Source organism: Oryza sativa, chromosome 11 (genome assembly GCF_034140825.1).
Source record: "Oryza sativa Japonica Group chromosome 11, ASM3414082v1".
Taxonomy (NCBI): domain Eukaryota; kingdom Viridiplantae; phylum Streptophyta; class Magnoliopsida; order Poales; family Poaceae; genus Oryza; species Oryza sativa.
The window spans coordinates 1,482,645-1,504,993 of record NC_089045.1 but is presented as its reverse complement, the minus strand read 5'-3'; the positions used below and the strand labels follow the sequence as shown (position 1 = coordinate 1,504,993).

At 39.1% G+C, this 22,349-nt stretch overlaps 3 protein-coding genes, 1 long non-coding RNA gene and 1 other non-coding gene across 9 annotated transcripts; 2 read left to right on the top strand and 3 right to left on the bottom strand.

Moving 5' to 3' along the window:
* Positions 1-697: 697 nt before the first annotated feature.
* LOC4349683 (alpha-L-arabinofuranosidase 1) lies at positions 698-6,911 on the bottom strand. Of its 3 annotated transcripts, none has more exons than XM_015762035.3 (18): positions 6,585-6,911; positions 5,948-6,165; positions 5,714-5,768; positions 5,154-5,350; positions 4,794-4,915; positions 4,559-4,706; positions 4,341-4,410; positions 4,093-4,238; positions 3,934-3,979; positions 3,803-3,855; positions 3,114-3,258; positions 2,379-2,497; positions 2,200-2,271; positions 1,790-1,893; positions 1,592-1,648; positions 1,313-1,505; positions 1,087-1,230; positions 698-974 (listed from the first exon to the last, which is right to left on the bottom strand). In XM_015762035.3, exons 2-18 carry the CDS (start codon positions 6,128-6,130, stop codon positions 852-854), a joined length of 1,977 nt encoding a protein of 658 aa, XP_015617521.1. In that variant the 5' UTR covers positions 6,131-6,165; positions 6,585-6,911; the 3' UTR covers positions 698-851. The 3 variants fall into 3 exon arrangements, with proteins under 3 accessions (XP_015617521.1, XP_066161897.1, XP_066161896.1); XM_066305800.1 differs by having other exon boundaries at positions 6,745-6,911; XM_066305799.1 differs by having other exon boundaries at positions 4,559-4,915; positions 6,585-6,873.
* Positions 6,912-11,319: 4,408 nt separating this feature from the next.
* On the bottom strand, positions 11,320-14,244 carry LOC136354034 (uncharacterized). Of its 3 annotated transcripts, XR_010737722.1 has the most exons (4): positions 13,006-13,608; positions 12,101-12,180; positions 11,739-11,996; positions 11,320-11,643 (listed from the first exon to the last, which is right to left on the bottom strand). It is a non-coding gene; the product is annotated as an uncharacterized lncRNA (long non-coding RNA). The 3 variants fall into 3 exon arrangements; XR_010737721.1 differs by lacking the exons at positions 11,739-11,996; positions 12,101-12,180 and adding an exon at positions 12,683-12,795 and having other exon boundaries at positions 13,006-14,073; XR_010737720.1 differs by lacking the exons at positions 11,739-11,996; positions 12,101-12,180 and having other exon boundaries at positions 13,006-14,244.
* A 1,602-nt stretch (positions 14,245-15,846) lies between these two features.
* LOC9266486 (mitochondrial import inner membrane translocase subunit TIM8) lies at positions 15,847-17,760 on the top strand. Its single transcript, XM_015760141.3, has 2 exons — positions 15,847-15,948; positions 17,331-17,760. The coding sequence occupies exons 1-2, from the start codon at positions 15,901-15,903 to the stop codon at positions 17,517-17,519; spliced, it is 237 nt and encodes a 78-aa protein (XP_015615627.1). The 5' UTR covers positions 15,847-15,900; the 3' UTR covers positions 17,520-17,760.
* A 305-nt stretch (positions 17,761-18,065) lies between these two features.
* LOC107277010 (histone-lysine N-methyltransferase, H3 lysine-9 specific SUVH1) lies at positions 18,066-21,604 on the top strand. The gene is made up of 3 exons (XM_015760140.3): positions 18,066-18,190; positions 18,887-20,933; positions 21,298-21,604. The coding sequence occupies exon 2, from the start codon at positions 18,907-18,909 to the stop codon at positions 20,899-20,901; it is 1,995 nt and encodes a 664-aa protein (XP_015615626.1). The 5' UTR covers positions 18,066-18,190; positions 18,887-18,906; the 3' UTR covers positions 20,902-20,933; positions 21,298-21,604.
* A 527-nt stretch (positions 21,605-22,131) lies between these two features.
* On the bottom strand, positions 22,132-22,205 carry TRNAV-CAC (transfer RNA valine (anticodon CAC)). Its single transcript has one exon. It is a non-coding gene; the product is annotated as a tRNA-Val (tRNA).
* Between the last annotated feature and the right edge of the window lie 144 nt (positions 22,206-22,349).

Sequence of the window (22,349 nt, the reverse complement as noted above, 5' to 3'; positions counted from 1 at the left end):
CTCTGCCACCAGCACCACTTTGTTTGGACCGGCCCAGATCAAGAACGAATGAGGAGCAAGTGCATATGCTCCTGCATCGAAGCTGTGGCTTGAGATGGCCAAAACCACCAATTATACCACACATTGACTTGTGCATTACATCCAGAGATAAAAGTAGAAAACAGTTGCTTACCTTATCCGGGGTTACTGAAACAGTTCTCATCAATGCAAAAGACACAAAGTTTCCCTCTCCAATCTTTTCTCCCATCATGATTTTATCAACCACCAGTTGAATTTGTTCTCTACTCAGCTTCCCACAATGTAAATGACTAGTCAGTATACCTATATGGGGAACATGCCATATTTACAGTGAAACATAACCACAAAGAATCAACAGCCATCCTAATATGGATTGGACTCCATTTGGATCTGCTCAATCCTAAATTCAAATTCTCAGTCCATAATCTGAGCCTTAATTTTCTCAAGTTTAAATGCCAACTTCAGTTCAAGTTCAAATCCTTAATCAAATTCTGATATTCTCTACAAATCTGTTATCCTTGGACCAAATTATTTTCTCTTTCCCAGGCCAAAGAGCTCATATTTGTTATCCTTGGAACAAAGCAACACGGTGGCAATGCGCCATCTAGTCTCATCCGATATAAATATGGAGAAAGCAAAAAAAAAAGAAAAGAAAAGAAAAGAAACGAAAAGAAGGAAGTAAGCCAGGAGTGAATTTTATTCATCATTCCCTGTGTATTACACTATACAGTAGTGCTTCAAGATACATGCACATATATGGACAGCATTCTGGTATTCGCATATCACATCTCGTGTATTTCTTGTGTTTCTGTCGCTAACCTTGTGTTGCTGCTTCACATCTCTGCCACGAGTTTGGACTGGGCAAGCGCAAGATCGAATGAGGAGAAAGAGTGAGGAGCAAGCGTGACTTGCATCTGCTCTGCTGCATTGGAAAGCTGGCTTTTGACAGGAACAACCTGCATTGGTTGTCATGAGCAAAGCTTTGGCTTCAGATGACCAAAACCACAAACTCTACTAGACATTGATATGTGCATTACATCCAGTAAGAAGTCAGAAATGTTTGCTTACCTTATTCGGGTTACTAAAAGAGTTCTCATCCATCACATTACTGGATGTGAGAACAGTGGCAGTTGATCCCAGTGCATTAACACGGGCCTGAAGCCCAGTTGCAGAGATCGTGAGGCTCACTGGATCAGACCCAAAGTTTATAATCTGCACAGGAGATTTCAAGATCAATTCATGAGGTACGCAATCTCCTACAGATGTAGAGTAGGTTTAGAACAAAATTTCTTACCTTTACTCTTAAGAAGCTATTTTCAGAATCCTGCCAAGTAATTGCAGATGCTGCCAGAGAACCAGAGTAGCTGGAAGTGATTGTAACTGGATGAAACATAGCACCGCTAGATTCACCGAAAAGAGTCTGCATCCAGTAACTAGGAGTTCCATATTGTTGCCAGGAGTTAAATACAATGGCGTCTGGGTTCCACCTGATTGTTTGATTGAAGCATTATTACAGTACTTGTTAAATAAACAAAAACACAAATAAAGAAACCATGGAGTCATCAAAACTAACGTTTGATCATTGTTGTTCACGAAGAGTGGTGCATAACTTGCCATCTGAACAACATCACTGCAAAGAACCAACAAGAAGTTACAATGAATATCTTGTTGCATTTGTTAGTAGATCTTAATAAAGCCCTACCCAGAGGAAAGCTCAAATGTGATCTGTCACAAGACCCAGAAAGAAAAGATTGTTTCAAGGAAAGATCACCTATTCTTCTCCAGTCCAGTAAGGAAAGCTGCCTCTGCCAATGAAGCAAGTAGACTTCCTCTACCTGCATCACTTCTCCAAACAGCATATTCACTGACAAAAGCCTGCAACCAAAACATATATGAAGAAAGATAGAAGTGAATAAGCAAGAGATGCAATGAGGTTCCAAGATTATCCAAAACATGTAAACATCATCACACATGACATAGATGAACTGTGGACATTACTGAATTATTGTTGAGAAATAGATGACCAAGGTCATCCTACAAATATACGAGAGATGTCATGAAATCCTGGATTATTAATGTAAAATATTAGATGAAGATGGGAGATTTCACAGTGCTATTCTACAAGCATATCCACAAATGAAAAAAGGTCCACGACAATGGAAGTCCGGGCATACAACGTACCTTGGGCCCATTACGAGATGATCTATCAAATGTATTCTTCATTGAAAACAAAGTCTTAGAATCAGTATAGACCTAGAAAAAAGGAATTGTTTCAATTTAATAAATGGGAAAAGCCTTGACATTTGTGACAAAGAATGAGAAGTGCTGGAGAACACAACTCAAGAGGATGAGTAGTTTACATGGAAATCATATAAATCAGCAGGATGGTCAAGTGGACTTGATGAAGCATCACAATTTGAAATCATTTGAATGTCTGGATAGGCCTCCCTTATAGCATTATAAAACTTGAGGTAATTACCTGTATAATGGATAAGAGAATATCATGCATGTACCTAAAATGAGAATTCAACAGTTGTTCTCCACACAATTCAAGTCAAACATGTGCCTTATCATTGGAGATTATGATCAAATATAAATGATTTACATCCCAAATTTTCTAAAAATGAAAATAATCACATTTTAGTATGTTTGCTACCAGGAATTGTTTTTATGTGTTACTAATCCTAGTTTATTTGCAACAACAAAAAAATAGAACATATATTACTACAAGTACCATTGGCTTGGCGAAGTACAGCAGAGGAAAAGGAGAACATAGGGCATAAAAAAAGTAATATTATATGCAGATTAAAATAGTGAAAACAAATGTCTCCCTGTAAGGTTTTGCTATGGAGATTTATGTGACTAAATTAATGAACCACTTCTAAGGAAACAGGTACAACTGCATAAAGAAGTTGCGGCCTTTATTTACAGAGTGAGTTGAGTGACTACCTTCATAAAAAAAATTACAGGATTAGCATGGTCCATGTACATATCTTTTATTCGATCATACACCTTAATTTATTCCAGACAAGGCTCTTCAATTTATGCAGTTATATGGTGAAGTGATAAAATAAGAAAGTAATTGAGGAATGCACCGCGGTAAAATTTTTTCCCACAATCTTCATTTCCAATTGCGACGTATTTGACAGGGAATGGTTCGGGGTGCCCCATTGCAGCTCTAACAGAACCCCATGTTGAATCTGCATTCCCCCTTGCAAATTCTAGACTGTCCAATACGTCCTGTAGAGAGACAACAAGAGATGTTCCCAAACAAAAAACTGGTGTTACGACAAGTAACATAGCTTCAATTCAAGAAAAGATATTTAGTATTTTCTTGGTAGGTACATTGTTATCTGTAAGTATACCAGAATGCAAATTCAGGTTAAACATCATCACTCCTTGTGAACATTGTGAATTAATTTTTTTGAAAAGAACTTTGAGAACTAATAGAGTAAAAGAACAAGCCCAAAACCATCTCCTTTTTTACACAAATAATCAGCTCTATTTCAATAGTGAGAAAATAAGGCAAGAGTTTTAGCATCATTCAATGAGACACATCATATGCAGTTACATTCTTAGGATCTTTAATATTTAGATATGCAAAGATAAAAGATGGAACACTACTATGATGGCAGTAAAGATAGTATCAGTTTTCTCACATGCCATATCCATGGAAGTGCAGCCATAGCTAGGACGTTACAGGTGAATTCTAAAGTGGAAACTATTTAACAAATCAAGGTGCATCTGACCTGACAGAAAATAAAATAGAGAGTTCAGAACATACTTTTACAAAAGGAGCAATCGCAGCAGTATCAACTTCATCATTATGGCTGATTCCTGATATTTAAAGAGTTTAGTGTCGATTCAGGAGGTCAGCTGTGGTGATCAAGATATAAAAAATATGGCAATTATTACCATTGTTGAACACCCAGATTGGGGCAGCACCCAGATCCTCAGAAAGCTTTGATGTGGAGTTCAAAGTTTTCATTAGAAAAATATAGAACTCAAAGGCAATATATGATTAGGACGTGATAAGAAAATGAAAGGCAGGAATAATGTCAAGTAAACTAGTACCTGGAGAAATTCATAATATCCAAGGCCATCATCAGTCCAGTAATGCCAAACATCCCCAAAGTGTCCAGGCCTCTCTTCCCATGGACCAATAGATTCCCTCCACCTGAATGCGTTCCTTAACCATTCCCCCTCCACAAAGCAACCTCCTACAATTGTTTGAATGTAAATCAAGTCAATTATCCCAGACATGTCTGGCATATATGTACATATCAAGAACTTGATTTTCAATGGGAAAATATAGCTCATACCAGGGAATCTCAAGAATCGTGGTTTTAAGTCCAACATCATAGATATAAGTTCTGTGCGAAAACCATGTCCCTGTATGTGTAAAAGAAATGTTGGAAGCACTTGAAAAAGCCCATGAAGACTTAAAGTGTTATCATACACTATACATAGATAGCATAAAAAGCCCATGGCATCGTTTTCCTTTTCCAGTAATGAAGTTTGACAACAAAATATAATGTACCTTGTAAGTGTCTGCAGGCATGAGCGATACTTGATCAAACCATACAACTCCCTTCTTGTTAGTTGTTATTTGAAGCCTTGAGGTTCTATTTGTTCCTTGAGCAACCAACTTCTGCTCCAGTTTTGTCCAATTCGATGCACCAGAAACCCTGCAACAATATAATCCTTTCAAAACTAATGGGAATGGGCAAACATCCTTGTTCTCCTGTCCCAGTATTGAGAGAAAAGGCACTAACGGTATGGTAGTTGAAGCCAAATTTTGCGACCCATCAGAACTTGTTAAGGAAACTGTCAACTCCACAGTTTCTGGTGATTTAACATACATCACTAAATTGTAGATCTTTCCATCTTCTATGTTCTGCGGGTTGATATGACAATTACGGGTGATCAGAGTATTGGAAAAGAAGCATTGCAAAAGTTAGGAAAGCAAATGTTTACTAACACAAGTGCACAAAAGAGCTATCACTACATGAAAAATCGAAACAGAACATGTGGAGGTCCATGATTTACTTGTTAATTTTATGAGAAAAGGAAAGAAAATGGCAGCAATACTGTGAGGAAAACAAACTAAAGAACAACGATATATAAGCCCATACCATGCCCCAGAACCCTGGGTTATAAATGCCAACACCACCAGCTGGGCAATTATCACAGAGAACCTCCATCCTTAGAGCAACAGTATTCCGACTAAAACATGACGTTCGATCAGTCGCCACAAATATGGAAGAGTCATCACCAATTATGGACCATGGATCAATGTTTGATGGGGTATGAGGGCCTCCAGCTTCAAAACCTGTGCATAAAACTCATAAGTTGGTTATACTAAACCCTAAATGTCAATATAACTTCAAAAAAAGGGCATATTATTTTCCATCGAGTTTATGCTCTTAATCAAAGTTTTGTGTGTCAAGTTTACAGTACTAAAAAGATAACTATGTTTAAAGTTTATGGGGAAAACATAATTTAGTTAATCAGATAGTATGGAGAATTTTCGATTAAAGACAAAATAACAAAAGGATTTTTTTTTCGTAAGCCATGTTTGTGTTCCAGCAGACTGCAGAAGAATTTATTCATGTCCATTCAGAAGCAAATTATGTTTTATCTGGAAGATCGATCAAAATAAGTGCATATATTACAACAAAAATAACTGAAGTACCTCTGTTACTAACAAGTTCAGCCCATATTCCACCAGCCCCTGCATGGTTGATTTCCTACAATATTAGCCAAGATCATTATCATCAGGACATGGTGGAACATGTATAATCTACCTGGATTATTCTGGGCATGCTAATGCACTTGAGCATCCTAACAAAAAAGTGCCAGAGGAAAGGATATAGTGATACAGTGCAATTGTGAAAAACAGAATTACTGTATATGTCTCACGGCTTACCTCAAAAAATATTCCAAATAGTGTGTCAGGGATCTGTCGAGCAAGTTGCGGTGAGGCATCAACCTTGAGGACCGCAGTCTGGGTCGCATGTAAGTGTAACTCTGAAGCTATACACTTGCAGCCGAGGGAGAACAGAAGCAAGAAGAAGAAAATGGTACTCATGAAGGATTCTCTGGAAGCCATACTTGGAGCTGTAAACACTAGTGCAGGCCGTGTGTCTGTTGAACAAATAAAGCCAGAAGATGATACAGTATGAGAAGTCAACTAAGGAAGATAGGCATCGGACAAGTAGATGCTATTACTAGATGGCATGAAAACAGCGATACCATTAGAAGAAACGAAAGGCAAACATAGACAAGACAGTGATATGTCCAAAACCATGCTTACAAGATAACCAAATCATTTGCTTTGTTTAGAAAATCACAAAAGCGTTGACGCCAGACAATTTGGCAAGGATTAGGAAAGCTGAGGTTTCAAATGATCTCATCATCAGGGTAAACAAACACAAAAACCAATCAATTGCCTTCTACTCGGTCATTTCATCGAACTGGTCGTTTGCATAACCAAAGAAACAAAATTGGAAACAAAAGAAGTCAAGCAGGGGGGAGCAGTAAACGATTTCACCAAAATCGCTCACCATAAGGCCACCATCCAAGACCTCAGACCTCAACAAGGAAGGAAGGAAGAGAAGCTGGGCGCCGGCGAGGCGTTGGGGGGCGGACAGACACAGACCGAGGCTTTGGTGTTAAGTAGAGGAGAGGAGGAGAGAGAGACAGTGGCTTTGAAGGGAAGTGTACCTCGACCTCGTGGGGAGGCACGCAACGCAAGCAGAGGAGGTCGCGCGGCCGCCTGATGGTGATCGGATGCCGGAGGCGCGCGGCGGCACGGACGGGGGAGTTGCTTGCCGCGGCGGGGTTCGGCGCGGCGGTTGGGTGCGGCCCGCGGGGCCCACTGACATACACGTGGGATTGATTATCCGTAGCTACAGTATTTAATCATCGAATGGAATGGATCATCTGTCTATGGCTCTGAGACATCTCTGTGCCCCCACACTGCCTGGCTCTATCTAGGCTTAGGGTGTGTTTAGTCGCGAAAAGAAAATTTTTAGGTGTCACGTTTGACGTTTGACTAAATATCGAAACTCGAAAAGGGTTTTCAGACACGAATGAAAGAACTAATTTCATAACTCACCTAGAAACCACGAGACGAGTTTATTAAGCCTAATTAATCCGTCATTAGTACATATGGGTTAATGACTCAAAAATTTGTCTCGCGATTTCCATACAAACAGTACAATTAGTTTTTTAATTTATATTTAATGCTCCTTTCCAAAGATTCGATGTGATATTTTTGAAAGAAAAAATTGGGAACTAAACGAGGCCCTAATCTATAGCATGATTGGTGTCTAAAATAAAACAAAAATATCTCAACAGAGTAGAGCCTGGATTCAAATGCGATATTTGTCGTGGTCCTTATCGAGCTGGCTGTATTCAACCATAATTGGCCAAAGATTAAAAAAAATTTGAAACTTTTTAACAAAATTTATCTGACTTTCATCGGTTTTTGGCAATAACGTTAACGACGAGAGTTATCAATGGAAACGCTAGGGAGGGATTTCAGCTATCGATCACATTTTGAAATCATAAACAGAGCACACCAATACAAAAGAGGATCGGTTCTTCATGGTTCCTTGCTATCGCAAGGGATGAGGCAGTTGTGCCTCCGTCAAAGTTTGTATTAGTACTTCCTCGCAAAAAAAAAAACTGTATTAGTACTACCAAAGTATAAAAAAAGAAAAAAAAATCCTCTAATCAATTGATCATTTCAACAAGACTATAAAATTACAAGTAGCTCTCTCCTAGGATTTGGTCAGCAGTGTGGCAGTGAAGATTGTCATGTTCATTCTACATAGTTCTAGGTACTAGGTAATAGCGCATGTTCTGGCATACAGAAAGAAATAAAAAAAAAGAGTACAATACTGTTATATTTAGACATTTTATTAAGTTTATTTTACCCCTCAACTATTGCACTTGCATAAAATACCCATTTAACTCTAATATGAAGTACAAACATTGCTGTTATTAATAGGGTAGTTCGGTAATTTACCATACCTTCATGTTTTGTCTATAAAGAAAATGCTAGAATGACGAGGAGTAGTGTGTTTTGTTTTACAATTCCGCGGGGCCGTACCTAATAATCTGAGTCCCCTATACGAATCACAAATTGGTATTTAGAAAATGCCAAGAAACAAAAGAATAAATTAGTGGTGGTATTTTACCTAAGTCAGAAGAATTTTTTTTAAAGAAATAAATTTTAGAAAAAGAATTGTGGTGTGATGTAGTGATTTTTTGTTATGTGGAAAAAATAGAATTTGTAATGCCCGAAACATACTCCCTCCGTTCATATTCAAACCCAGAATTGGGTTTTTTTGAGACGAAGGGAGTATGTTCGTATCATTATCACCCTCTTTAAGGTGGCCATAATTAGTAGTACTACTTACCAAAGCTGAAGAAACAAACTCATTCTAGTTAAATCTATTATATTATTAAAAGAATAGAAAAAGGAGCTTCCACGTTCGTTCTCATGGCCTAGAAATTCTCACATTAATCGAAGAAAAAGAAAAGGCAGAGTCCATATAGAAATACAATTTAAAAATAGCTGAAATTCGGAATTAAAAATAAGGAATATTAGAAGTAGAGAATAGAGTCCATATAGAAATACAATTAGGAAATAACTGAAATTCCGAATTAAAAATAAGGAATATTAGAAGTAGAGTATAGAATCCATATGGAAATACAATTAGGGAATAAACATAATAAAATTAAAAGTAGAGTTTAGAGTCCGTATAAAAATACAATTTACAAATAACTAAAATTCGAAATTAAGAAAAACATGGGAAGAAGAGTTTAAAGTCAATATAGAAATACAATTTAGAAGTAACTGAAATTTGAAATTAAAAATTAAAGAATATTGAAAGATGAGTTTAGAGTCCACATAGAAATACAATTAGAAATAATAAAAAATCAGAAATAAAAATAAATAATATTAGAAGAAGAGCATAGAGTTTATATAGAAATACAATTTACAGAAAATTCGGAATTAAAAAAAAAGAAATATTAAAAGATGAGTCTAGGGTCCATATATGAATATATATAATTTACAAATAACTAAAATTTGATATTAAAAATAATTAATAACTAACACGTATATAAAATACAATATGAATATTACACATTAGTAGTTTTGTAAAGTTATTGCAAAATTTAAAATTATGTTGTTATTTTAATATATTTGAATAATATAATGAGAAAACATATATGTTATTATATAAGAGAAAATATAATGATGCTAGCCGCGCAATCTGCGCGGGCCACCATGCTAGTTAATAAAAAGTAAGAGTACATTTTTTTCAAAAAAGAAAAAAAGCGAGTGAAAGATCTTTAAACATATTAAAATGCATTGGCATAAATTAAGATATGAAAAAAAAATTTAGGACCTCTAATTAGTCATCCACTTCGTAGGTAGTCCCTCATCGACAACGTTGCAATTCTGATCATTCATGGCTAGAATGAAATTGATTAAAGAAAAGTGGTGATTAGTTAAGAACCTAGTAAGATGTAGCCATGCAGGACAGCAAGTGAAACAAATTTCCCAGATTATTTGCCGTCAAATTGAGGAACTATATTGACCGGGCATGCATGAAAATACTCGCTCATGCGTGATGATTGATGGAATATTATGGCGTTGCTTTGCTTGGGTTGGGTCTAAACGTGAAGGAACATCGATCGATCATACAAGCGCGATAGCGATGTGACTCATTTACCACTGATCTGACCTGATTCTGATCGAGAGAAATCACTGAAATGCATGCGCATGCGTGCACTGCAACACAAACATATTGATTCATCCATGGATCGATCGACAGATATATCTAGCTTGAGTTTGAATGTTGCATATATAATAATACTAGCAGCTCATTTATGATTTCTCGATATATATATATATATATCTGATGCGCTCTTGCGTGTCCGTTTGCACTCGAGATATTGAAGAAGAAGAAGTTGCATTGCTTGCAAGATATATATGCGACAGTAATCGTCACATCTGTCCTGGAGAATATAATGCACAAGTGTTCATTGCAGTTCCACTACTCTTCTATCGATCTTTAATTTCCTGTATTACTATTAATCTGCCCGTTCTAACGCTATGGTGGTATTTAATAACGTAATTAAACAACTAAAAATATATACAATGTATGCTTTAGTGATTAAGACTATAATGCACAAGATAGTTTTAAGATCACACAAAAGAAAAGAAAGAGAATTAGATTGTTTAAACATCAATCTGATATATATACATAAATAGGTCAAAAGTAGACATGTTCAATACAATACATAAATACCTTCGACCAGCAGTGAAACACATTGTCTGCTAAATCTTCAGGATGCGTTTGCACAGTATCATAGATATAGCAGAAAGAAAAATGCTACGCATACGATTTTTGTACGATCAAACGTAACGGCGCGGACGGCAGGGGAACCTAACGCGAGCGCACGGCGCACGGCGCACGCACACGCGGCAGGAGCGCTTATGGGCCCGAAAGCCCAATTAACCTCTTTGCAGCATCTGACTTGAGATTATATCTATACTTGAGATTATATTAGAATAATCTACCAGGTAGTATTCAATCTAACTAAATTTACTGTCTAATCTAAAGGGAAAAGAAGATATTTTGGGCCTTCTTTCTCACGACTAAAAGAGCGGAATGTTTGAAACAAGTTCTGCTTCATCACCATGTGACATCAATTAATGTGCTGAGCAGCACTATACTTTGGCTTTTAAGTTTGTCTCTAGGAAGTCTCTATGTATCTAAACATATGCAAACCTTGTTTGACATTGGTTCATACTACCTCCATCATTTTTTAATAGATGACGCCGTTGATTTTTTCTCACATGTTTGACTATTCGTCTTATTCAAAAAATTTATGTAATTATAATTTATTTTGTTATGAGTTGTTTTATCACTCATAGTACTTTAAATGTGATTTATATCTTATACATTTGCATAAAATTTTTAAATAAGACGAATGGTCAAACATGTGAGAAAAAGTCAACGGCGTCATCTATTAAAAAATGGAGGGAGTATATAATTAGAAAGAAGATTGCTTTGGTTGGCTATGCAAGCATGCCAACGAGAGAGCAGACCAGCACGTCAGAGCTTGGGCTTTGGATATGGGCTCAACAGGGAAGCGATCCGTTTCATCGCTAAAAAACCGTTAGAGGTCAGGAGAGAAACGTTTCATCGTACAAACATCGTACAAAAACAATCGTACGTATAGCAGTGCTGATAGCAGAAAGCATATTCACAAATCTTGAAGCACAAAGGAGGTAAACAAATATTATTTGGCTCTGTGACAATAATCTAACATCTACAACACTATAAAAAGTGATGTCTAAACGGCACAAGTAGGTTGGTGCAGTAGCGCGTAAGTTGCAACTTAAACCTTGAAGTATTAAACCTTGATGTTCACCCTTTGGCTCTAGAAACTATTCCTCTACATTGTTATCAGCCACTGAGGAGTATTATCTCAACATTGTAGTATTACCTACCAACAGAGATTGTTTTTTTTATTTTACATTGACAACAAGATCCTTGATACCTTGTTCTTTGAAGAGGTTATATGCCTCCGTCCAATCTGAAATAGTAAAACAACGAACAAATCGTAAGTGCAAAATATATAAAAGGTATCAGAAAATGCCTATCAGAAGTTTCAAGAGAAACATGCTTGACCCTTTTGTATTTCACACCATAATCTTATATAGGGCCTGTTTGGTACAGCTCCAACTCCTAAATTTAGCTCCAGGAGTTGGGTTTGGAGTGGAGTTGTGGAGCTGCCTAAACCCAGCTCCACAACTCTAGTTTATTTTGTGAGAGAGCTCCACCTAGCTCCACTCCTAGTTTTGGTGGAGCTGAAACTGTTTGGCTGAGCTCCAGCTCCAGGAGGGGTAGAGTTAGAGCTGGAGCTGTGCCAAACAGGTCCATAGGCTCCTAAAACACAATTCAGATATCAAGTTAATCGAACAAAATGGAGTATACATGCGCAAAAATCATTCGACATTAAATTTAATTGTCAAAGGTGACATAATCTTTACCCTGCAATATTCATCCATCATCTCATATAACTCCAAGCATTCAGATTTGTAAGGTGCATTTATAAATTTCGTGAAGGAACCTATCAAAGTTCATCCATCAGCTTGTTACAGTTCTTATAAGTGATAGTTTTGTGTTGAACATGTGACGGTTTTCCGATTGCAAAAAAACAGAGAGAACTTGCAAAAAGCAAGTTGAATTTTCATTAAAAAACGAGTTCAGTGGTTGGGAGTATAGAAGAAAACAAAGCTTAAAATGTAAATGTAATTGCAGGGAATGAAATTGTGGTGTAAGCATTGAAACTGCAAGCAATGCACTGATTAACTTGACTATTACATGTAAGTCTGTTCTAGCTCAATCACTAACTGCATCCCCTTTACTGACCAAAACTATAGTCAACCTTGAGCAGGATGAGCACATCCACAAACCCATGGAAGATGTGCTCCAACACAGAAGACCATAAGCAAGAGCTATGTAATTTGCCTTCAATTCAGTGAGTCCCAGTTTCAGTGAGCAAAATCCATCAGATAAGCAAGACAACATGAAAAGGCTACAGAAAACAAGAAAACTTCTGAACCACTCACCTCTTGTCAACATGATTAGTTTTGTTCCTAACCAGCACAATTATAGAAATCACTGCCCCTCTCAGTTCTGAATTCCTCTATCCATTTTGAAGTGTTTAGGAAATATTGCCTGGCTACAGCATGTAAACTAAATTTAAGGAAAAGGGCCTCAGGACAAGAAGGAGCATTTATAATGCAAACTATCAAAAATCACAATTTTGTGTTCATGTGCCATCAAATTTGCTTGGCAACAATCTCTGCCGGTCTGGTTCATCCTTGCTAGTTTATATGGCACCTTAGATACTATAACATGTGCTAAAGAGTGAATCACAATAAGAGCATACCTTCAGTACCACTCCGGACCAACAACCTCTTCTCGGGTGCCAACAAGGTCCTCAACGCCGGTTGCTCAGCATGTCTGAATGCAGAGGAGGAACTGAGAAGCTATTCGATTTACTCATTGCTATCAGCTATCAACTTGCATGTGTATCTCCATGCCACCGCAATCTATTATACAGTAAAAAGTTCAGTGCATCGCTAAATAAAAATAAAAATACTTCAATCTACATGTTTAATTTTTATCTAAGGGTTATTTTTCAAAGCTACTAACAGTAATTAATAAGTTGTTATCTGCAGTTCTAGGAAATGATTGGTATGTTAATGGGCGAAATCGAGTAAAGTTAAATGGATTTGCAAATTGATCTAAAATAAGATTATTAAAACAGATTATTCCATGATAATAACTGTACTGCCAGTAAAGATAATTAAAACAACAGCAGTAGCAGGAAGTTCCACGCCCAATCTAATTTCAAAATGACTGTAAGAATTCAAGCATGAAGATAAATAATGGCTGTCAAAATCTGATATGATGGCAGTGATGTATATAAGTAAATTTGATATGTCGGCAGTGATTTGATATAAAAGTCGTTCCCCTTTCAATTGACTATACAACAAATCTACTCCATCAGAAATTAGAAATGTTGTTAGCATATTCAGAAAAAAAAAAGAGTAGAGTTTGATTTAGTTGCAGAGCCTCTCCAGTCTCCACCAATTTTGGTATCCGACCTGAAGGCCCTGAAGGTGCTAGTTACAGTCACAGCACCTTTATTTTCCTTCTGGTATATCTGCAAGCCTTCGAAATGAGTCAGGACACAAATAAGCTAATATTAGCATTCGGGAGGGATAGAAAGAAGTAAAATCCACAACAATTTTCAGACGAGTAATTTCACATAGAAACTCATAATTTGAATAAAAATAATACGTCACATGTAAACAATTCGATTGTGAAATGTCTAAAATTTGCTTCTTTCCTCCTTGGAAGGCAGAACCAGGAGTTCAATCCCTAAGACGATAGACCAAGAGATAAGGAATATTTACGTGAACACGCAATAGGTTTGTGCGACAGATCGCGCAAGGCAGCACGACGGGGCGGGAGGGCGACCCTCCGGTCGAGGGCAAATGGGCAGGCACAGGGGTAGGGGGCTGTGCAGTGAAGTCTTTACTGTGTATCGGGCGTGGCGGCTTAAATGACACGACGACGACGACGAATGGAACAAATAAACATATAGGGCAAAGCTTGAGCTATTAACCTATTATTATATTTTTTGAAAAACTCACCTAATCCTGTCAACGATGTCGGCCCTGAGGCCCCAAAGTTGCTATCCATTGGAACCCTGAAATGCACAAGTCCAAATTTATTAGAGTTCAATCCAGTACAAACCATAAGGCAGAATCTCAGTGCTGCTGATGGTAGTTTTTTTCTCATCGGTTGATGTAAACGTTCAGAATCATAGTCATTCAACATTCACAAATCAAAGAAACTTAATATTCTTACTTATGAGCATGACATGACAAACCACATAGTCATTCAACAATCACAAATCAAAGAAACTTAATATTCTTACTTATGAGCATGACATGACAAACCACGTAGTCATAAAAAATGGGATATTACTACTTGATTGCAAAAATTATTACTTAAGGTATTTGTGATGAAAGAAGGGATTCACAAAGCTTGAAACATGAACTGATGATAAACGAACACTTGAGCTCATTGCCTACACCTAACATTTGGTTTAATACACGGTAAAAAAATTAAACCACGTTGACAAATCAGAATTGGAACAATATAGGGATGTTTCTAGAACAAGACGATTCAGATGGCTTGATCAAAAAAGAAAATCAAACCATCTCAAGCTGTATATACATGGAAATCAAGGAGTAGAAACCAGGAGTTGGCCAGGTGCGCAGGCATGGTCTACGTCATCACATAGATGATTCAGAAAATAAATATTATCAGCAGATTTCCTAGAGCCAGGTTAATCATAACAGCTGGCTCAAAATCACACCACGGATTGAGCTACTTACTGGACATTTCATCGAACATGTGGCGGCCATATCGTCGGGCGTCATGGTGGGGCACGAGGGGATACATACCTTCAGATGACGCGGGGCGTCGGCGGTCGAGGGTGGCGCGGGGCGTCGGTGTTCGAGGAGGCGGCGCAGGTCGAGGGCGGCGCGGGGTCGAGGGCGGCGAGGAGGGGGCGCGGGGCGTAGAGGAGGCGGCAGCGGTCGAGGGCGGCGAGGAGGCGGCGGCGGTCGAGGGCGCGCCGGGCGGCGTGGAGGCGGCGGCGGTCGAGGGCGGCGTGGAGGCGGCGGCGGTCGAGGGCGGCGAGGAGGGGGCGCGGGGCGGCGATGGAGGGCGCGCGGAGGAAGGGGTGACGGCGGCGAGGAGGCGGCGCGTTCGAGGGACGCGTGGGACGCGGGTCGTGGGGCGTCGACGCTTTTTACGCTTTTTTGGTTCCGGATCGCATGTAACTTTTTTTTTATTTTTTTGTCGCTCCAAACGTGTCGATGTACGTTTTTAAGTTGGATTGTATATCTGCTTTGATTGTATATTTTCTAAGTAGTAGAGATTCCCCAAAAATCTTTAATCTCTTCACTTTGCTTAGGTTGGCTCCGGTTGACAGTGACACGGGGAAAGGCAATCGGACGCGGTTGAGGGCCGCTTTCGCAAACGGTATTGGGCCAGAATGTAAAAAAAGCCCATAGCCCATTTTTGTCGATCTGATTTCTAAACGAAGCCCATAGCCCATTAACGAAAAGAGCCCACGGCCTCTTCTCTTCTTTCTTCCTCCTCTGCAAGCCGCCGACGAGGCAAATGAGAGAGGAGGGAAGAAAATCGTAAAGGAGAGAGAGAAGAAGAAGAAGAAGAAGAGCGGAAGAGGAGGGGAGGAGCCATGGATGCTTCAGCGCTCAGCAACCCGCGGCTGCAGGCCATGCTAGAGGTAATAATAAACCCATAATGTATTAGGGAGATTTAGAGATGAGCGGCACACTCGAGTACCCGACCTATGGAACCCTAACATGGAGATTAATTAGCAGCCCCCTTCTTTTGATCCCTTCCTGCTCTTCAGCCCATCTTTTTGTTGGTACGCTCGCTATTAATTATGTGTCCTTTCTAGATCTACTCGGAGATTCGTGAAAAAGGCTGAGCTTTGGGCGAAAGTTTGCTGATTTGGGCCAAGTTTTTGCCCTTACTGTTCCTTCCAACCTTTAGCTTATTATGTATACATTTTATTTATTTTGTTCAGTTGTTTTAGCAATATTCTTCAGTCTGCAGGAAGGTTGTGCCCTAATTTAACACATGTGCTGGAATTTACAGTTTAGGTGGAAATCGATACTCGAATCCTAGTTGCATATTAATTTGCATATTACTCGATACCCAAGTACCCAGTAACCCTGACTGCAAACTAAACTAATTTGGATAAGTCTAGTTTTAGCCTTTTAGGCACCATCAGAATGGTCCTGGTGGAGATGCGCTCGTAGCGCAGTGGCAGGGGTCACTGGCACGCACCCCGTCGGCCCGGGTTCGACCCTTGTCGAGCACGCTCACCAGGGGAAATATTTACCTCTTCCTTCTTAAAATCATTGACACCAAGTTCTTCCTTGGTGTCTAACTTTTCTTTTTTAGAATGGTCCTGGTGGTTCATGAAGTCTTTCCTAAAAATCCCCATAACTTGAAAAGTTTTTAACGCTTCAACGGAGGAGATATTCTGTTATTCCTAATTGCTTTTGTGGTGCTCTATATTTAAGGACTATGGCTGTTCACTCATTACTAATAGAAGTTACAATTCTCTCTCATGATATCCAACAAATTATTTATTGTCATGCAGTAGTTTCTTAAATTGCAGTAGTCCCAAATCCCGAGTGTGTAGCCGCTAATGCATATAGCACGGTGAGGTGTTTTATTAAATTTGATTTGCTACCAGCTTTGTTATGTAAGAAAATGATAGTGCAGTGTATTCTGGCATGTTGCAAGGAGCCAAGGATGTTTTCCCGGTGACGTACTGATATGTGGGAAAAGAAGTACTAGAATAGAAAGATCATCAGTCTGCAAATTAAACGACTTGAGGAAAAAAAAGGAATTGCCTATTTTACATCTAGTATGCTGCTAGGACCTTTGTCCTGGGTTTCTGATATGTTCATTAATGGCAGAAGTTGCTTGCTTCCCTTTATGCACAAGAAATTATTTTGTGTACTCTGTTCTTTGGACAATGGATAATTAAGCCATGTGTTCTTTGTCAAGATCCACTATTCAATTGCAGAACCGTGGTGATTGTTACTCACAGAAATGTTACTGACAATTTTGTTTTCTTCCCCTCTTCAGGAGGAGAAGAGGAAGGCAATGGCAAACGAGTTCGTGGCGAAGCTGACTGATGTTTGCTGGGACAAATGCATCACTGGGAGCATTGGAAGCAGCTTCAGCAACAGCGAAGCCTCGTGTCTGTCCAACTGCGCGAAACGCTTTTTCGAACTGAAGATGCTCATCGTGCAACGAGTTAGCAGCCCTAGGTGAAAATTCGCATAGGTCTTTTCTGCGTCGAGAATGTAGAATCTATAATAGTTGATGCTAGAAACTAGAGAGGCATCACTTGCTTTTTGCTGCATTTTATCAGTTTTGGTGTTTTTCCTGCTATACGTTCTCAGTGAAACGATTGCAAGTTTTGCTCTTGCAAGGAGATTAAAAGCGCTACTGTACTTTGACTACTTTTGACCTGAAAAGAATCAGAGACAAGCTCATAGCCTGGAGCAGAAAATGTGTTACTGGGGTGTACTGTCTTGGGAGAGAATGAGGTGTGTGTTGAAGTGAAATGAGTTCAACCAGCTGATGCAATAATGATCAGAAATTCAACACCTCCAGTGTTCTGCCATGAAAGACTCAAGACTGAACTATACCACTGTTCTTTTTTACTCAGATAAACTACACATCACCGCCGTTCTAGTTCGTGTTTAAGTAGCCACAATTAATTAGTTATCGTATATTCCAGAGGCACGTATCTCGAGATTATCCAACGGTGGATGGTGTACGCCAGCGCTTAGTGGCACACTGACACGACTGCATATCCACATATACATATATACATTTGGCGATTTCATCTAGGGGTCTCCGATAGTGGAACTGCCTGTGCCCCTTCAAGCTCCCCTAGCTACTCTCACGCATTCCCCAGCAAAGGCGACATCCTCAAGGTACACACTCCTCATCCAGTGCTTCTTGATCAGCTTTCTCTCCATTGTTTTTTTTCCCTCTAGAATCCTAACTAATTTTCTGCAAGTCCTCTAGCTAGTTCCTGACCATCTTTTTGTAGCAAATTCGTGTGATTTGTTAGTGTTCTTATTTGTGTGCACTGTGTAAATGTCTGCATTGAGTTTAACTATGGGTTTGTTGAACAAATGGATATTGTATTTGGGTTGCCTGAATGACCACCTCGAAGTTGCAATGCATTTTGCTGCCATCTTTTTAATTTGGTGCCTGCATTTTCGGTTAATTTTTAAGGGGGAGTAGGTAGGACTTTGAAATGTTAATGCTTTTGTGGGACCAATTAACTCCAATCAGAATATCCATGATTCATATGCCATAGAAACGTCACATTGACACATTTGTGTATCTTTAGTGAGCCAGCAGTACTCAGCCAACAGGCCAAAGTATGCAGACTGTTCTGTTTCTGATTGTTCAGAAGTTGCACTTTTCTGATTTTGCAGATCTATTTCTTTTTATTCGATTTCTTCGGTCTACGTTGTATTGCACTGAACAATGCTTTTTTTTATATTCATCTTGCGCACTTATTCTTAGCATATCAAATTCTGAGACATCATTCATCATGCTGAAATCATACAAGTATTATGTTCAGACTATTTAATGACTTCTGCTTTTGCTACTGCCAGAATTTCTCCAAGAGTTCACCATGGAGAACTCGGAAGATGAAGCAGAGAGTGACAAACTACCCTTAGACTTGGAGCCATTGCGCTCATTAGCACCAAAGTTTCCTACTATTTTGGGATATGATGTGGAAACTCAATCAACTGATCCACTGTTAGTTTATGCCACACCATCCATACCTTGCTCCTCATCAGAACAGCCTCAAGAAGCCCCAGCTTCATTTTCTCTGCCCTTACCAAAGTCACCCGTCCCTATAAAGGCTACACCCATCTCAGCGGCATTTCCAACACCGCAACATGAAGATGAATCATCAGATCAAGATTACAAGCCCTTTTGCAAGAATAAAAAACCAGCGATGCCGAAGAGAGCCAAGAGGCCCCAGCAAGCTGAGAAATCCAATGATGCTAACATCAAGCGCAGATCAATAAGGAGGAACCTGGACAACGAGTTCAACTTGTGCTCATCCTCATCAGACAACCCAAAGGAATCGGTGGAAGGAATCCTGATGATGTTTGATTCACTTCGGCGCCGTGTACTGCAATTGGATGAAAAAGAGGATGCAAGCAGGCGGGCTGACCTGAAAGCTGGCACTCTCATGATGCAGAACAACCTCAGAATCAACAATCATAAGATGATAGGGCATGTGCCTGGTGTTGAAGTCGGTGACATTTTCTTCTTTAGGATTGAGATGTGCATTGTTGGTTTACATGCACCAGCCATGGGTGGCATTGATTACATCTCTTCTAAGAACAAAGATGAGACTCTGGCTGTCTGCATCATTTCATCTGGAGGCTATGAGAATGACGATGATGACACTGACATTTTGGTGTACACAGGACAGGGAGGCAACAGTCGTCACAAGGAGAAGCACGATCAGAAGCTTGAGAGAGGTAACCTTGCTCTCATGAACAGCAAGAGCAAGAAGAATCAGATCAGGGTTGTGCGCAGCGCACAAGACCCCTTCTGTAACTCAGGCAAAATATATATTTATGATGGGCTTTATCGTATCGAAGACACTTGGACAGACACGGCAAAGAACGGATTTAATGTTTTCAAGTACAAGCTGAGAAGGGACCCAGGACAGCCTGATGGAATTTCACTTTGGAAGATGACTGAGAAGTGGAAAGCAAATCCTGCCACAAGAGAAAAGGCTATATTGTTGGATTTATCATCAAAGGTTGAACACCTACCTGTGTGCCTTGTTAATGATGTTGATGATGAAAAAGGGCCAAGTCACTTCAATTATGTTGCTGGAGTGAAGTATTTGAGACCTCTTAGGAAGACAAAACCATTACAATGTTGCAAATGTCCTAGTGTCTGCTTGCCTGGTGACCCTAATTGTTCGTGTGCGCAACAGAATGGTGGTGATCTTCCTTACAGTGCAACGGGATTGCTGGCAAAGCACACTCCGATGGTTTATGAGTGCTCCTCTAACTGTCAGTGTTCTCATAATTGTCGAAACAGGATCACACAGAAGGGTATAAAACTGAACTTTGAGGTTTTCTGGACTGGAGACCGTGGCTGGGGTCTGCGGTCGTGGGATCCTATCCGTGCTGGCACATTCATTTGTGAGTACGCCGGTGAAGTCATTGATGAAACTAAGATGGACATAGATGTTGAGGAAGACAAATATACCTTTCGCGCTTCATGTCCCGGCAATAAGGCTTTAAGCTGGAATTTGGGAGAAGAATTACTTGAAGAAAAAAGTACGGCTGTGATAACCAAGAACTTTAAGAAACTACCAATCATCATAAGAGCAAACAATGAAGGGAATGTGGCTCGTTTTCTGAACCATAGCTGTTCTCCAAATCTCCTTTGGCAAGCTGTACAGTATGACCATGGCGATGACAGCTACCCACATATCATGTTTTTTGCAATGGAACATATCCCTCCCATGACTGAACTGACTTATGATTATGGTACAAGAGGTGCTCCCCCTGGCTTTGAGGGAAAACCCTTCAAAGCTTGCAAACTCAAATCATGCCTCTGTGGCTCTAAGCATTGTCGAGGTTTGTTCTGATAAAAGATATGGAGGCTGGTGTACTAAAGCAGGTAAAACTTGTTTAACAATCGTTCCAATTTATAATTTTTAAAACAAAATCTGCTTCTTCATGGGAAATGCATTCTTCCAACCTATTTATGCAACTGAATAATCTCTTTTAAAAGTAGCTGATTCATCACTCCATTCATGTAAGTCAAGAACTCTCAAAACAACTCTGTGGTTACAGTCGCCTGCAGCACCTATGTGGCGATTTTCATGCTTTGGTACATAAACATCTATTTTCAACTTAAGCTTAGCATGCCATATATTTATTCAAGAATGTATATAATATTGACGAACTGAACAATTAGATCTGAAACTATGGCAACTCTATTTCTCTTGTGACTGCCTAATGCTTCCATCCTACATTTGCAGGATATTAAACTACTCTATGAATGGTAGCATAAAGTGATAAAGGGGCTCTCGGTATTTGTGGTGGTGGGTTAGTGGAAATGTGTAGCAAGGACTGATGCTTTGCGTGGCATGAGATGAGACCCTCACATTTTGTGCTGTACATTGCCCATGTCGTAGGCGTGTAGCCACTAATGCAATTACTATATCTTTTGCTAGTTGCTGTGGTAGCACTAAAGCTCTGTTAACTTAGTGGATGAGATCATATGGATGTGAAGCTGTAGCACTAAACCCTGTTAACTCTGTGAATGAGATCATCTGCATTACTGCATATCGTTGTGCTGCTACGATGCTATATAGGTCGTATAGGAAATATTTGACTTCATGTGCATATGGTTTTGCAGCTTATGCTGCTGCTTGATGATATGAAGATCTTTTTTTTTTGAAAAAAAAATCATGTGGATGTGGTTATGCTGTTGGTGTGGAGGAAATATTTGAAAAAGAAAAAAGTTATGCTGTTAAAGTTGCTCGATGATATGGAGGGTTTTTTTGAAAAAAAAAAGGTCATGTGCATTTGGTTATGCTGTTGTTATTGAGAAATATTTGAATTTTTTAAAATAAAAGAAAGATCATGTGCATGTGCATGTGTTTATGTTATTGTTATGGAGAAATATTTTTTGCATGTAATTATGCTGTTGTTATTGAGAAATATTCGAATTTTTGAAAAAAAAAATCATGTGCATGTGGTTATCAAGTGTTTATGTTATTGTTATGGAGGAATTTTTTTGCATGTAATTATGCTGTTGTTATTAAGAAAAATATTCAAATCGTTGAAAAAAATGGAAAAAAACATGTTTGTGTCTGAGCCCAGGTTCGAACTGGGGACCTTTAGTGTGTGAGACTAACGTGATAACCAACTACACCACCCAGACTTGTTGTCTTAACTGCCTGTGCTCGCCTATTTAACCAGTTCACGTTTATTTGACAAAATCTCAAAATCATTCCTTTTCATATGAACTATCTAGAGGAAGAATAGACCACGTATGCCCCGAAATAATTCTTTTTCATATGAACTA